Below are 15,883 nucleotides of genomic sequence, written 5' to 3'. Positions count from 1 at the left end.
TAACAGAATTATTTGATATACCATTTTTCTTTATGCAAAATGTGTGTAAAATGGCTATGAACAGGTTTTCTCATTATATACAATGTATCTATAAACTAAATCTAATTTGCATATTAATGTGTTTTTGGGGCAACATGTAATGAAAAAACAAGTGTAATAATGGGAGTAATAATTGACAAGATTTTCATAATAATATATAATATTTCACAGAATATAGAAATATAATTTCGTTCCCTGTTCATTTGTTATGTCTCCCAAAATGCTAATAAACATGCTTTTAGTCCCAGTGTCCTCATATGAGGACATGTATGAAATCAACGTCCTGTTTCGTAACAGAAAGTCATATTTTGATTTGAAACCCCATAACATTTTCCTGAGATGTTGATTTATGACACACAGTTTAAAAATTAGTCAGATTTAAATGATAATTACAAAATATTATCATATTTCCATAAGAGTGTCACTAAATTAATATCAGACATTTTTGAAGACCAAGGAGAGGGAGTGGTCATGGTGAAACATCCAAACATTTAGTATCTCTGAAATGCCCTGAATGCGCTCTGTACAGGACATCCAGACTTAAAACTGTGGCATGTACAGTCTCAGAGAAATTCACAAAAATATAATGTCTTCATATGAGGCCGCAGGGTCTTAAGAGGATAAGTTACTATATTTCTGTTATCACATATTTGGGGCTCTGATCCAAAGCAGTCAATGATTTTTGAGTAATATTTTCAGTCCTTTCTCAAATTTGAAAATTGGAAATGGTACATTAACATTAAAGAGGTTGTGTCTTATTTCACCCGCTAGTATATCATTAATACAGTTTTGAGCACTAGGAAGGACATTGTTCAACTGAACATTGGCATAAACATGACAACGTTTGCAGTGAATATAGTGAGCTGCCAGTGCTTACTGATTCTAAGGTGCATTCTGGGAATTTCTAGGGAGCAAACTTTTTAGGGCATTGACGAGAACTGGCTCATAAGGAGCAGATTGAGACACAGCCTAATGATGAAGGTTTGAGAATAGTAAGAATTATTTTAAATAGCAAACCTTCACTCCTCCTGTATGGTTTGTCCATCTCTCTCAATGTTTTTTCATGTATAATTTTATGGAAAATGTTTATGAATGTCGCCTATTATTTAACATGAAAGAACAACGTTTGTATAAGCCATGCAGAAACTATTTCGATGTTGTTTTAAATCTCAATTATTTATTCAGACTGAAGAAAAGATGAGGGGGAAAAAGGGAATGGGGAAAAAGGTCAGCGAAGTGCATGATATTTTATAAAGCATTGTGGTGGGTCATCCAGTTCGGACTGTTACTCTATCTCGGTTTGTGATATTTAAAACTTGGCTTCAATCAATAACAATGTCTCTGGTTTGCAGCTATTGTGCGCACCCAAGGACATTTTCCTGTAAAGGGGACGCTAAGGAACTTACATTAAGAGACCTTTATTGTGAAACGGTATGGTTATTACTGGCTCCTTTGTCTTCTACCAGCAACATGATCCTGCTCGGTGTCAATGCTGTTTTGGGCTTTCAGCGGCTGTCTGAACTCTACATACAGGAGTTGAGCTTTGAATCAAATCACTGTGCTGCTCACATTAAAAATGGTTTCCTCTGCAGAAACATCAGGCCTCGCTAGTGTCACAGTAATGACAGGTTCTTTAGTCAGTGAAAGTTTTATGTCAATGAAAATGTCTGTGACAGTTCTATAGCGCCACACATTTAACCGTTCAACTGAGCACTTTGCAGTTAGCTTGCTCTGTGGTGTAGTGGTTTACAACTTAACGTTGCTGGTTCGGTTGCAAGACACAAGTCGTGAGCTATCACCATGTTCCCTTGAGCGAGGCACTTAACCTCAGTAAGTGTAAGTGTACAGTAAGTTATTTGGAGTAAAAATGTGTGCTTTTGCTTCACTACTTAAGTACATTCTGCATATCCCTACTAGGTGAAGGTTGCCGATAGTCCTGTATTTCAAGAAACTTGCATTTAACATTAAATCCATAGGGGATGCCATTTTCATGTATTTTAGCATCTCCCACCAAAACACTAAGGAAAGCTTCAGTATTTAGGCTATTGCATTTGAATTGGTTTACTATTCAGTACACATTTGCATACAAGTGTCAGTGTTAAACTATTGCATATTAGAATGTTAAATAGATTACATGCAACGGCAAATATAGACAGTCTGACAATTTCTTGTGTATTTTAATGTTATAATTTGACTAGGTTGAAGCTAAGTTATTCAAATGATATGTTTTACATAACAGATGTGAAATTTGCATCTGAAATGTATTTTAGCACTTAATTTCTTTTTTATACACATAAATAACGGACCGCTATTTGTGAACAATTGTCACACTTTTTGTACTGAAATCGCAAGTGGCATGTGGTCATGAAATGGAGAGTGTTGGCAAGAGGAGATGTTACTTTAGCATTTTTTGGTGTTATTGGCTGGTAAACCTATATGTTTTGTGTCTTGCTTTATTGCAGCTAGCTATGGAGCTTATCCCATCTGTAAAGGCTGCTCGGTGTGTTCCAAGGACAACGGGTGTATGAACTGCCAACCCAAGCTCTTCCTGTTCCTGAGGAGGGAGAGGATGAGGCAGTATGGCGAGTGTCTCCATGCCTGTCCATCAGGCTACTATGGCATGCGCGGGACAGAGATCAACATGTGCTCCAGTAAGATCCTACTGTACACTTACTACACTTCCCCACTTACATATACGCACATATATACACCCACACTGCCTATTTGTAGCACTGGTGTGTGAATCCTAATGCACAAACACGCTAGTTTAACATGGATTTGAGTGAGAGCTTAACTCTGTAAAAATATATTTTTGTCGTCACGTACTGTGAATACTTAAAGTGAAGTAAAACTGCCTTGTATTTTGATGTTCAAAATGCTTGTAAACGTGAACTGACGAATCAGTTTTTTTTTTTTTTTTGTAAAGTTATGACTTTGCATATTGACTTTTTCCCCAGCATTTTCCATGTGCCATTATTGGTTTAAAGGCTTTCTGAAATACTTAGATCATGTAGGTCCCTTAAAACAGGAGGACGTTTATACGATTTCATTAATTGACTAGTTGGCAGTTGGAAGTCACCAATGCTTAGAAACAATAGCAAAATAGGAAAACAAAATTCTTACATTTGTCTGCAGATAGCATTATAATAGTCCTATTGGAATTGTGTATCCCTCTCCTTCCATGCCCTGTATTTTATTACCTTATTTTAACATTTGTGCCAGGCCTGAGACACTCTGGACCTTTGAGGTTAAGTGAAAAGCCTGAGGTGTTGGCTTTGTGTTTCATGTGAAAACAAAACTCTAACCAGTTGGATTGTTAAGCCAAACTCCTCACAGATAGACTTAAAACCTCAGAGGAGTGTGTTAGGACCTACAATACTAATAAACCCAGATGCTGTACAGACAACCCTGTATAATAATGAGTCCTTTTTCACTCAACAAACTTGATACAGATTCATCCGCCAATTTTATCAAAAGAGGAGGAGGGGAAACGTTAAAACGCCTCATTTACCATAAACCGGGTGTACCAATTGAGGCTATATAGAGTTATAGAGTTTTACCATCCTCGACCGCTAATCAAAATCATCAACCTACATTTTGTAAGTTCTTAAGCTGTGGAAAAAGACATGCTGTTTTCTGAGACCGTGTCCTCCAACCATTCGTTGTCCTGGGTGAATTTTGATTTTAAATGATACTGATATGTGGCCAGTTAATCTGGATTCCTTTCATGGAGAACTTCTCCCAGAACAAAACCTCACATTGTCACGTAGCATCAATTCTCTGCGCAAAGCCTACTTTGATGTGATCGCTGTTTCAGTCATGACTTTGTAATCCCGCTTCGCATTTGACCCTCTTCCTTGAGTTATGCTTTTTCTGTCGTCTTCGCTAAGCTCCTCGTGTCTGTCAGTCATAATGGTATGTTCTATCAGGGTTAGTGCAAGAACTAATCGTTGGGTCACTGGGAACAATTTCGAACACACAGCAGCCATTCAGAGTCGCTCCGTTTTCTCTCTTGTCCAGGTTTTCAGCGCAACTTCATTCTTTCAAGAGCCTGGAATGGTGTATTCAATTGGAGTTGATCATGTTTTTAAAAAACAGGCTCTGAAATCACTTAAGCAGCAGCTGCTTATCATTAGACCCTAAGTGTGTGTGCGATCCTATCTCGTTTAAGAATGCTTTGCAGAATCGCCGGGCCTGAGCGAAAACAAAGGCAAAGAGGAGATAGGTTTGCACTACATCTGTGCAGACTCTTCCGCTGGACCCATTGGGTGGGGTCGAGCGCTTTTGAAATCCACTCACCAGATTGAATGCTCTGACCTACCTCTGGTGAGCATCATATGCGTGACTCAAGCATCTCGAATGAGTTGAAGGAGGGCTGGACTGGCTTTCCTCTTCTATGAGAAGATGAGGCCAGTGTTTGGAACCTACTTTGAAACCAAGCTTACCTTGTTGCAAGTAGCTACAAGCTACTTGTAAATTAAATTTTAAATATTTAAATATATAATTATAAGTTTATATAATTGACCCTTTGCCGGGGGTTTGATTGACAGACAATCTGACCAATCATAACGCTGAATCTGCCTTTTTGTCTGACAAACAAACCAGACAGGAGTAGATTAACGTTGGTGGACTTGAACTTGAAAAATAGTGTGTATTGACATCTTACCGTGGTTGAAACAAGATACCTTCTGATGTTCATTCATGTTTATTTCGTGTTGTAACTAGTAAAGAGGAAGAGTTAATCGGTGCACGTGACGTTTGAACTGAGGCACCACAGCGATCTGTCACGACACATTAAAGAGCCACAAAAAGGTATTTATTGTTTGAAAATTGTTTGAAACTTACAAAATTTAAAAGCTGAGACTATAGCTGAGGTTACCAAAAGTAACCTGCTCTGTTTTGTTTGTTGGTGCGTTGTCAGTGTCCTCTTTGCTCCGCAATGTATTTTTCACTGTGCGAGAACATGATGTGTGGCATGAGAGCGCCATGGCTTGATGGACATAGCAACAGTAACTAAGGGGGGCGGGTCTTTGCAAAGGGTCAATTGACTTAAAGGGATAGTTCACCCAAAATAAAAAAAAATTCTGTCATCATTTACTCACTTTTATGTCAATAGCTATGTTTCCATCCAAAGTTGAGAATTTAACTTGTGCGCAAAATTGGAATATAGCATAAAACATTTGCGAATTAAGCACCATTTCCATCCATCGAGTCAAAAAGGACAAAATCTTCACTTCCTGATAAACTGGCACTAAATACCACTAAGAAAAGTAGGAGAAGCCTCTGAATATAATAATTTTCGTATATAATAAATTACTTGTGCCTCAGAATGAGCAGACGAAACAATAAATGCTTTCGGAGGCGGATGCTGCTGTTTGGGAACGCAGTTGTGTAAGACAGTTCTGGGAGGCCATTATACAGAAATACTTTGACGACAGCGTTTGCTCAGGCATTTAAGAAAGACCATAACAACATTTAAGATGCTGTGCAGTGAGATCGGTCCGCTGGTTAGTCCAGGTATCCAATCCCATAGCGCAAAGTCACATGACTTTTTTGATGCGCATGGAGGATTTTTATTCGGTAAATGTGTTTCTATCGAAGTTTATGCACATTTTTTCTTATCGGATAAAAAGTTTATCTGACACAATTGTGCGCATACGTTTTTATGGGCATTTTTAGAATGTATGTGCATTAAGAATTAAACAAAAATGACAAAAACACATAACAAAATTACTAAAACATAACCAAAAATTTTAAATAAAACGGATAAAAAGCTAATTAATAAATAAATTAATCAATTAAATCAATTAATTAATCAATAAATACTAAAGTAACACTGTTTCACAGAAGAAGAAAAAAACTCACACAGGTTTGAAATGACATGAGGGCATGTAAATGATGACAAAATGTTCAGTTTTTGGTGAACTGTCTCTTTAAGAGCAGAAATGATCTGGCACAAAAACATCATTAGGATATCAATTAGTGTAACAACATCATACCTAGTGTATTAATACACCTACATTTGCAGTGAATGCAACTAATAAAAAAAAAAATAATTATATAACTTTTAATTTGTAATTAAACGTTTTATCAAAACTTTTAATTTACATAACTGATTTTAAAACTTTAACAAAAAGCTGGATTTAGCTGTTTTGCTGTATTACAATACTTATTTCAGATGAAAACGTAAAATACAGTGCACGGAGTTTCAGAAACACAACTGACCGTTGATTCGTATTAATTTGTCATTGAGTGTTTTTTTTTTCTTTTAACTGGTTTGTTGTCTTTACAGTGTTCAGAAAAGTCAGTTTACAGAAAGTCATACTTGGAGTGCATGTTTAATTATTACCTGATCTCACTAAATTGTTTGACTGTGTTTGCGATAAAATATGACATATAAATTAGTAGCCTCTCTGCTTTTGGTTAGTTGCTCCCATACACTGCTTCAGCCTACCACTGAAGCTAACCAGATAAAGAGTGTGGGAAGGATAGATAAATGCTAGAAAAGAGACTCTGAATGTAGGGAGAAATGGCGCGATGGTACCATCAGTTTTTCCACAGGTTGTCAAGTGAAAGCCCTCTTCTTCATCGATCTCGAACCCTCCTTTTCTCCTTTTACATTTTAAGTCTTTCAGTGTCACCACAAGGAAACCCCCCAAGCCCTCTTTCTCATGAATACATGAAAAGGTTCCAGCCTGAGAATTAGGATAAAACTTGCAAGTAGAAACTAGTTTCAACCATAACCTTTACAGCAGCCATCAAGGTACTTAACAGCTTACTGATACTTCTCTTCACTGAGGCAGGGCTGTGAGTTTTAATGCTGACTTCATGACTTTATGAAATATTTTTCATGTGATTTATAGCCTATGTTAGTAAGCAGCCTTCCACTGAATGAAATATATTGGCCCCAGATGACCTCCTGTTTGTCCACATGTGAAGTTCTCTGTTCTCTCTTTACTCATATGGAAACCCTTTTAAAGCTTTCTGATTGCCAATATCCTAGACGTGTAGTTCAAGTATCACAGTTCATCCAGGACTAGTATATGTCAAGGATAATTGTTTCATCCAATTTGATACTATGTTTTATCGTCCCTGGTGTTGTAAAATCTGTTCCTATTGTTCTGTTGTTGTAATTATTCCCACTTTGTCACTATTTTAAATGGTCGAATGCAGGCACCTGAGTAAGTCTGTTCGAAAGCTTCCTAAGCTTCTGAGTTTTACGGGTAGTTTTGGTGGACCTCAGCCACACGAAAAGACTTTAGTTGCCTAAAGTGGTACCCAAATGTAGTTAAAGAATCAACACAATTCCACAATATGTTCTTCCAATAAGGTAATGAGTCCTGTACCCTCTGGGAAAGAATGGGTTGCAGTTAAAGTGATGTCATTTGGGACCTGCAAAAGAACAGTTGCTGTTGGCCCCTCTGTCCTACTCTCACACCAGAGAACTCCATTTGTCAGACAGTGTAAGTTGTACACCTATCCTTAACCCAGTTTTACAGGTCTGTTTGGTCATTGAAAATTTAGATGGCTCTTGTAAAGTTCAATTTAATATACTCTACATTTATAGAGACTTTAATAGTTGTCATTTTTGTTATTGTTATTGTGGTCTACAAAAAAATCGACTGTTAGGCCACACTTAATAGGAATGAATATCATTGCATTTAAAAACAAAACATCAAACCAAGTGACATCTGTAAACAATTGATGTTAGACTTTTTCTCAACCGCTTTTAGAATGACTTTGCAACCAATTGGACTTTTAAGTATTAATGCCTGACAACCACAATGTGTTTTTATTTAAATTACTTTTATTTATTTGTGCTGTTATATATTGTTGTATATATTGCCACTTGGTTTGATGCAATGACATGCTAATGCAATGACATTTATACATTTTTATGTGTGACTTAAAGGTGGACTAAGCCATTTTTGTGCTACTAGTGTCACTTAGCGGAACTACAAAAATAAAGCATGTTTTCAGACAACCTTTGCAATTACCCATTTCACACATCACATCTTCCCCAACTCAACAACACAAACAGCTCTAACAGGTCTATAATAGTGAACAGGTAAAATTAGGCTACTTTCAATCAAAGGTCGAACATATTATGAATACTTTTAACTTGAAGTTTAGCTTACCTGTCGAGAAGAAACTCTGCAAGTTTGTTGTATCGATTGAAACCCAAACATTACATCAAATTCCTCAATCTTGTAAAAACACTGCCATTGTTTACCCTTGTTTTACCCCCGTTGTCTGTCTTTGTGTATTTTGGCAAGTCTTTGAATTTTGGCTTGCACTTCTGTAACAGAATCTGAATTACTTTTTCACTGGCTAAACATCGGACTGAATGCAATGCTTGGATGAACATTGTATGGTCCTGAGACTTCCAAAGAAGTCACAAAACTGGTTTAAAATCTGTGAACTTATCCTTTTATTATCTAAATTAATTTGCAAGTAGCTTCCTCTCTTGCAGAAAGCTGCCTGTGTACAATGCAAATAGATGCTCCAAAGTCCTCATGAAAAACCCAGTGGGCTTGTTGTACCCACTGGCAGAGAAAGTCAACCGCAAGATATGTTCACCATAAACAAAACAGGTCAGATGGCACAGGCTCTTTCAACGAGGCACTTTCAATATGAGAAATGTAGAAATGCAGCCCGGGTTTAGCACTCCCCGAACATGGGCATCCCTTTTGCACCGCAGATGGCTGCCGAATACTATGCATTGGTTAAGTGACCAATACATAGACTGGCTACCAAATTTACCCCTTGTTTACAAGGCACTGCCATATAGGATTTAAAAGCTGATTTTTAGTTGAAAAAGTAGTTACTGTTTCATGTTTAATTGCTTGCAAATTAAGTAAACTTTCAACAGCCCTGGCTAACGTGGTTCGCAACTGCTTGAATATGACACTGGCTCGAATGTCCACAGTATAATTTGCTTTATTGTTTTTTTGTTTCATCCAGACCACAGCAGAAAGGCATTCCTGCCACAAGTCTTTCAGGATTAGATCACCCCTAAAGCTTGATGATTCAACTCAACATGCACTTGACTTGAAAACCACACTGAAACCCAAGTGGAAATAAAGGACAAACATAAATCTCAAGCAACAGTTTGCAGCGGAGTAGGCAATTTCATGTTCCTCTAATGTTCTGTTTAGGCTTATTTTGTGTCCATCTTTGCATTGGGCTTTTATCAGATTCCCACCGTCTGTCCTTATTCCCATGTGTGTGTGAGAACAAGTGATCTAATTATGTCATATTAGTCTCCTGTAATCATCTAGGCCTTCAAAAGAGGCACCAAGGTTAATCCTATTGGAAGACCACCTTCATTGCATCTCAAGAACTTTTTTTGTTTGTTTTTTTAGTAGGGCTTCATCTAGCCCAGGGGTTTCAAACTCTATCTACAGCTGAGACTTTTAAACCCAAACTCATAGACACATATAGCATTACTAATATTCCAATGCAGTGATTTTTGATATTGCAGCATCTGCACATGATCATGGATGACAAATGACATTTCATGACGAGTCAGTCCAATCACTGTCTGAGTCGTGTGCCAATAGTTGCTCTTTTTGCTTTTTCCTGCTCAATTCCCTGAAGTAAGAGATCCAAAATGTGATGACAGCCTCCCTATGGCTGCAATATATCAGGCGGAGGACAGAGGCGGCTTTTCTGTTACAAAGCTCATTTATTAGTTGTTGCTCCCTGTCATAGATTGGACATGTAGGGACACAGAGACTCCCAGAGCTCTAATTACTTTGGGAACAAAAGCGAGTGGATCCATCTGTGTGGCCTTCTTCTTCTCCTCAGACTCCACGCCAAGTTCTCTACAGCACAGCGTAACTCGACCAGCCAGAGCACGTGTTTATCAAACAAAAGATGCAGTTCTGCCCCGGTGTCTTGGCTGATGTAAAGACAAGGGTGTTAAAGACAATGACATGATGAAGATGTACTTTTTTGTTCTTGTTCTTGTTGTTCTTTTTTTTTTCTTTTTGAATGGCATGTTTTACATTCTTGCCCTACAGCAAAACTACGAGACACTGCGGCTTGTCTCTTTAATCTGTGTGTCTCTTCGGTTCTGTCTAAGTGTGTATTACATTTGTTGCAACTATGATTTAGCAGTTAGAATGCATGTGAACATGATGAGTGGCACCACAAGTTCGAGTCTCGTCTCTGTAATAGTGTTCAACAATAAGGATGGCCCACTGGCTTTTTGTAAAGGAAAAAATACTTTTAAAGAAAATCTTGTACATTTTCTTTGTGAAGAAAAAATTTAAGAAAAATGTTAACAATTATAATTATAATAAATAATAAAAGTAAAAATAAATAATAACAACAATGAAAAATTAATTTTAAAAAGTATTGGGTCCAGTGAAAATTTTGGCAGGGCGAAAGCAGAATCAGAACTGGGCTAGCTGAAAACATCCTTGCATAATTTCTCCTAAGATTTCCTGTCATCTCTCTGCTAATAATTAAGCAATAAAATATTAAGGTTGGACCTATTGTGTATGTAATTGGGCTTAAGGAGTGTTGCTTGTCATTAAGGACATACAGGACTAGAAATATTGGTTTTGAAATTTGCAAAAGGTCAAAAAATACCGTATCAAAGTCATTGGCCTGGGAGTGATAATGATGGTTATTATGGTTGTTGGAGTGCAATATGTGTGTGTGTTATTTTCTCTGCATGAGATTGTTTTGGACTGGTTAAAGAAAGCGTGAGAGATCAGGAAAAGTGGGCGGAGACTTCAGGGGTTCAAAGGAAGAAGGGGAAGGACTCGTTTGTTGGGAAGGAATGTAGTTAAGGAGACAGGCTGGTTAGCTGGAGATGGTCTAATTAGGGGGGTGTGATGGTGAGAACCATCACAAAACCCAGAGAGGGTCAGAGATTAAAGCACAATCTTTATCTCTTTGTAATGTGCCAGATTTTCTCTTTCAAAACCTTTTTGAAATGCATGCTTACCTGCAGACCGGTAAAAGTGACCAATTTCCTGCCACAAACAGGTGCCCTGACTTACCTGAGTGGAACCTGCAACCAGCTTCACATGGTTGTGGATAGCTGAGATCCAGTGCCTATCAGGCAATCGGGCGTCTGAAGAAGCTTTTAAGAAGCACCATAAATTAGACAGCTCTCGGTGACTCCTTTTAATTATGCAGGCCAGCGCATCGCCCTGTTGGTGTGGCTCATGTAATTTCGCTCTGCCTGACGTGCTATTTGCAGAGTCACAACTTGATGACATGCTGGCACGCTGCCCTTGATATGCTGTGGCAAGGCGGGGCATGGGAGGATCGCTGCGGCGGTATTGCCTCCTTCACAATGTCTTGACCCTTGGTTCCCTTCCGCCCAACTCTGATCTTAACACAGCAGAACTTCATGATGTCCCGGACTAGATCATTTCACTTAGGCCTAGACTACGACCTTTTAAGATATATATATATTTTTTATAATTATTTTTATATGCTAAGGTCTTGCTGAAAATTTGCTCAAATTTTATCCTAATGATAAGTTTTTTATCCTAATTATTTTAAGATAAGTTCCTGCCAAAACATTGCTAAGATTTTATGCTAAATGTGATCTTATGCTGAGTTTATGTTTATAATATGCCAAATTTGCACATGAATAATGATTGTTAAATTATCTCTTTTTTTTAAAAATTTGGTCAGATTTTATGCTAATAATGATTTTATTCTAAGTTCTTGTTAAAACTTTGCTCAGTGTTTATGCTAATAATGATTTTATGCTAAATGTGATTTTATGTTGAGTTTATGTTTATAATTTGCCAAATTTGCACACTAATAATGACTGTTAAATTATTATTATTATTTTTTTAATTTGGTCAGATTTTATGCTAATAATGATTTTATTCTAAGTTCTTGTTAATCATTTTCTCGATTTTGTGGTAATAATGATTTTATATCATGTTCTTGCTGAAAATGTACGTTTTTTTTTTTGCTAATACTGATTTTACACTAATTTCTTGTTAAAACTTTGCTCAGATTTATGTTAATAATTGTAATGCCAAGTTCTTGGTGAGAAATTGTTAAGATTTTATGCTAATACAGATTCCATGCTAAGTTCTTGTTGAAAACTTAAGATTTTATGCTAATAATAATTTTATGCTAAGTTTTTTTTTATTTTTTATCAAATGTTATGCTACTAATTATTTTATGCTAAATTATTGTTAATAATTGTTAATTTTTGGTAATAATTTGTTATTTTATGCTATATTCTTGTTCATTATTTGCAAAAATTGTATGTTAATAATAATTTTATGCTAGTTTCTTGCTGAGATTTTATGTTCTTGATTAAAAAAAACAATTAGCAAAAATGTTATGCTAGTAATGATTTTATGCTAATAAAGTATGCCAGCGCTTGCTCAGTCAAGAGAGGGAATGAGAATAAAACTTTCCTTCTAACTCTGTACTCTTGAATGCTTGGAGGTGTTCTGCTTTCCTTTCTTCTGTGAAGGGGTCATGATGAAGTAATTCCTCATTCCGGATGTCATCACGTCTTTGGAGTTCTATGCAGCCCTAAACTCTCACACCCCACACTCCCTGGCTCAGCAAGCATGTCAGAGGAAGTTGCACTGGAATATCTCACTCCCCTAAAGAGAACAGCTTCACAAGGCATCAAAATGCCTTTTTCCCAACCCATAATCCCTCTCTCACACCGATCCCCTCCCCCACCCTCCAGTCTGCTCCAGATGAGGAGGTTTGTCTACTGTCCCGACTGACGTCTGTCTCTCTTGTTTCTTCACAGGGTGTAGGATAGATAACTGTGAGGCCTGCTTCAGCAAAGACTTCTGCACAAAGTGCAAGCCTGGTTTTTACTTGCACAAGGGACGTTGCTTCGAAAAGTGTCCAGAGGGTTTTGCTCCTCTGGAGGACATCATGGAGTGTGGAGGTAAGTAAACCTTTTTTTATATACAAGCCTACTGGAGAATCCAGATAAAGCTGGTGGCTGTTCTGGAACATGATAACTGGTTTGAAACTGAGCTAAGATGGTCATTAGTTTTTCCAAGTTAGTCATTAGCATTAGGTAGACCATCTTAGACCAGCAACAAACCAGCAACCAACTGGTCAAACCAATTTAAGGTGGTAAAGCTGGCTTTTGGGACATAGTGGCTGATCAACCACCGAGTGACTAGCTAATGACCTTTTTCAACCAGCTAGAACCTGCTACTAAGTTTAAGCTAGATTTTACAAACATTGTCTGTTTATGATATTACATTCTTCAGTCCACAAAATACATTAAAAATCCTATTTTTGTAACCTAAAATAAATTGATATTGTTCATTAGGTCTAATATTACTGTATTGTATCTTACCATATCCAGACTTTTCATAGTCTCTATCACTGGTTTTCATCATCATCTAGTTCTCTAAATTCTAGTTCTATTTCACCCAATAGAGGGTTGTGAGGTGGGCCAGTGGAGTGAGTGGGGGACCTGCACCAGAAGAAACAAAACCTGTGGTTTCAAGTGGGGTCTGGAAACCCGAACACGGCATATTGTGAAGAAGCCACCAAAGGACACGATACCATGTCCAACCATCGCAGAGTCCAGGAGATGCAAAATGGCTATGCGACATTGCAGGAGAGGTGAGTGTGTGTAACTGGATAAGCATATATGGACCTCCTCATGCTTTCAATACAAGCCCTTGTTTAAGATACAAATCTTCCATTTCATCTGCAAATCATCAATTTTATTAGATTTCCAAACCTTCTTCACTCAAAGAAGGAAATATCACTGTGGCCTTTTCGTCTGCATCTCACCTGTTTAATCTTGAGCTCAGTTTTTTTGGATTGAAAAGTCGGCCGTCCAACCACAGCCCCTCGAGTTGGGTTTTCAGTGTCGACTGGCATTTTCATTCATGATTTTATTAGTATTTTTCCATGCTCACTTTAGCCAGCTCGCCTTAGGTTTTTTCTCTCTCTTTTCTTGAGAGCGTATGTGTTCTCTCACTTATTCTCCTCTCCTTCCAGTGGAATTCCTTAAAGTATGAAATGCAGGTTTCCTCAATGGTACTCTGTTTCCTTTCTCTATAAGAGAGTTATTTGCTGTAGGTGGTGCATGTATTTTACCACTAAAATGAGAAGTCAAATCGGAGGGAAAATATTTTTTGAGTAAATACAGCCAAGGAAACATATTTTATAAAGTGTTTAGTTTTAGAAGAGAGGGGCCAAGTTTACTCGAGAAATAATTACCGTATTCAGGAGGGCTTATCAGGGAAAACTTACGATGATAATTAATCGAGACGTTTCCTCGCAGCTTTCTTCGTTCTGCTCACCTGAACAAACTTAAATCTTATGCGGTCACTGACTTACGATACTGTCACACCAAGTACACATGTAATTTCAATTTCGGAGGTTAGTAAAGGACAGCACATTCACATTAGGAAAGTTTTTTGACTGATTATGGAAAGGTTAATTGTCAACCCAGAGACCTGAGGCAATACAAAGTTGAGGTACCTCAGTCTTGTACTATATCTAAATATCCATAAAGTCCACCTCAGTATCAGGTCACAGCCACTGAATTTTGTTCTATGAGCTATTACCAGTTTTCAATGCATCGTTAAAGCTGAATCTATTCATCTTCACTCAAATCATTTGTAAATCAAAAAATGGCCTACATTTGTACACAGACACTATGACAGTTGCTTTAGAAAGTTGCTGATTGAGTGAATACGTTTCAGACATGTCACATGACACTTTTCCCCATCGAGTGGTTGTAAGGTGGAGAAGGAAGGTTGGAAATAGTGATTTTCTGGCATGTTGTCCTTCTGTACCCTACATTGGCTCTCTCCACAGGAATTTTCCCCTCCTCTTGACCTTTTCCAAGAGTATTTTATAGTCATCTTTAATTAAAAACTGGCACTGTGATGCATGGTTACTGCATCTCAATGATCTCATCTGAGGTCAGTGAGCCATTGTTAAAGTCTTAACTGAACACGGAGTGAAGCTGTTCCTTTGTTACCTTTAGTAATCACTTTGCAAGTAAGCTTATGGAAGTTCTACATTGTTATATGGTCACATGTAAGTGTTTTGCACCCCAAAGCAAAATTGCTTAATCAACATCACTTATCTACAATTAATCGATTGTCGATTAATCGTTCACATCCTTAATACTGACACAATACTTTTAATACAGATATCACTGAATATAATGATAACTTGTAGTTCAGAATGTGAGTCATTTGTCAGACTGATTCAAAGCAAAGTAAATCTTTTTTTTTTAACAACTCCTTCTTAAGAGTAACTAGTTAACTATATGTTTTTGATTCACAAAAAAAAAAACAGTTTAAAAGAGTCATTTATTCATGAATCAGGTTACACACGTAACCCTATGGCTCACAAGTAGGGGTGTAACGATTCACTCGTTTTCTCGATGCATCGATTACAAACCCTGACGATGCAATGCATCGATCTTGAAACATGGATTTTTGAATCATGAATCGTCGATTTCGGACAGTAATCGATTTAAAACGCTAAGAATCGAATGAATCGCGATTTCTATAGCGATTCAATGCTTTCAAAATATATACACATTAAATTACTACAAGCACGAATGAATGGAGACCTTGAACAGTGTTCGTGCCTCGCATCTCTCCTTCACGCGCTCCACTATTTACCGCCTGTGACTGTTACAGGATTGCGCTCGCGATCCGTTCGTCTCACTGACACATTTTTTGAGCAGCTGATGTGTGATCTTAGTACTCGTGGCCAGTAATGCTAAAGTGAAGTAGTTTTGCTTTTCTGTAGTTTTTCAGTGGCTCTCGGTCATACCGACGACGACATTACCTGAGCAGTCGAAAGCTGCATATTTATTGCATGGAGGGAGCAGAAATGT

The 15,883-nt window shown here is 37.5% G+C and overlaps 1 protein-coding gene across 1 annotated transcript in view; it reads left to right on the top strand.

The window, feature by feature from the left end:
* Nucleotides 1–15,883, top strand: part of LOC107755916 (R-spondin-2-like) — a 71,366-nt gene that overhangs the window by 30,988 nt on the left and 24,495 nt on the right. Inside the window, exons 2-4 of the mRNA XM_016572883.1 lie at nucleotides 2,502–2,690; nucleotides 12,797–12,940; nucleotides 13,447–13,635. Of these exons, the coding sequence (XP_016428369.1) occupies nucleotides 2,502–2,690; nucleotides 12,797–12,940; nucleotides 13,447–13,635 (522 nt within the window). The remainder of the gene's footprint in view (nucleotides 1–2,501; nucleotides 2,691–12,796; nucleotides 12,941–13,446; nucleotides 13,636–15,883) is intronic.

The sequence above is a fragment of the Sinocyclocheilus rhinocerous genome, unplaced genomic scaffold, assembly GCF_001515625.1.
Source record: "Sinocyclocheilus rhinocerous isolate Xijiao unplaced genomic scaffold, SAMN03320098_v1.1 scaffold11, whole genome shotgun sequence".
Classification (NCBI taxonomy): Eukaryota; Metazoa; Chordata; class Actinopteri; order Cypriniformes; family Cyprinidae; genus Sinocyclocheilus; species Sinocyclocheilus rhinocerous.
The sequence above is the reverse complement of the archived record's forward strand: the minus strand, read 5'-3'. Positions and strand labels throughout refer to the sequence as shown.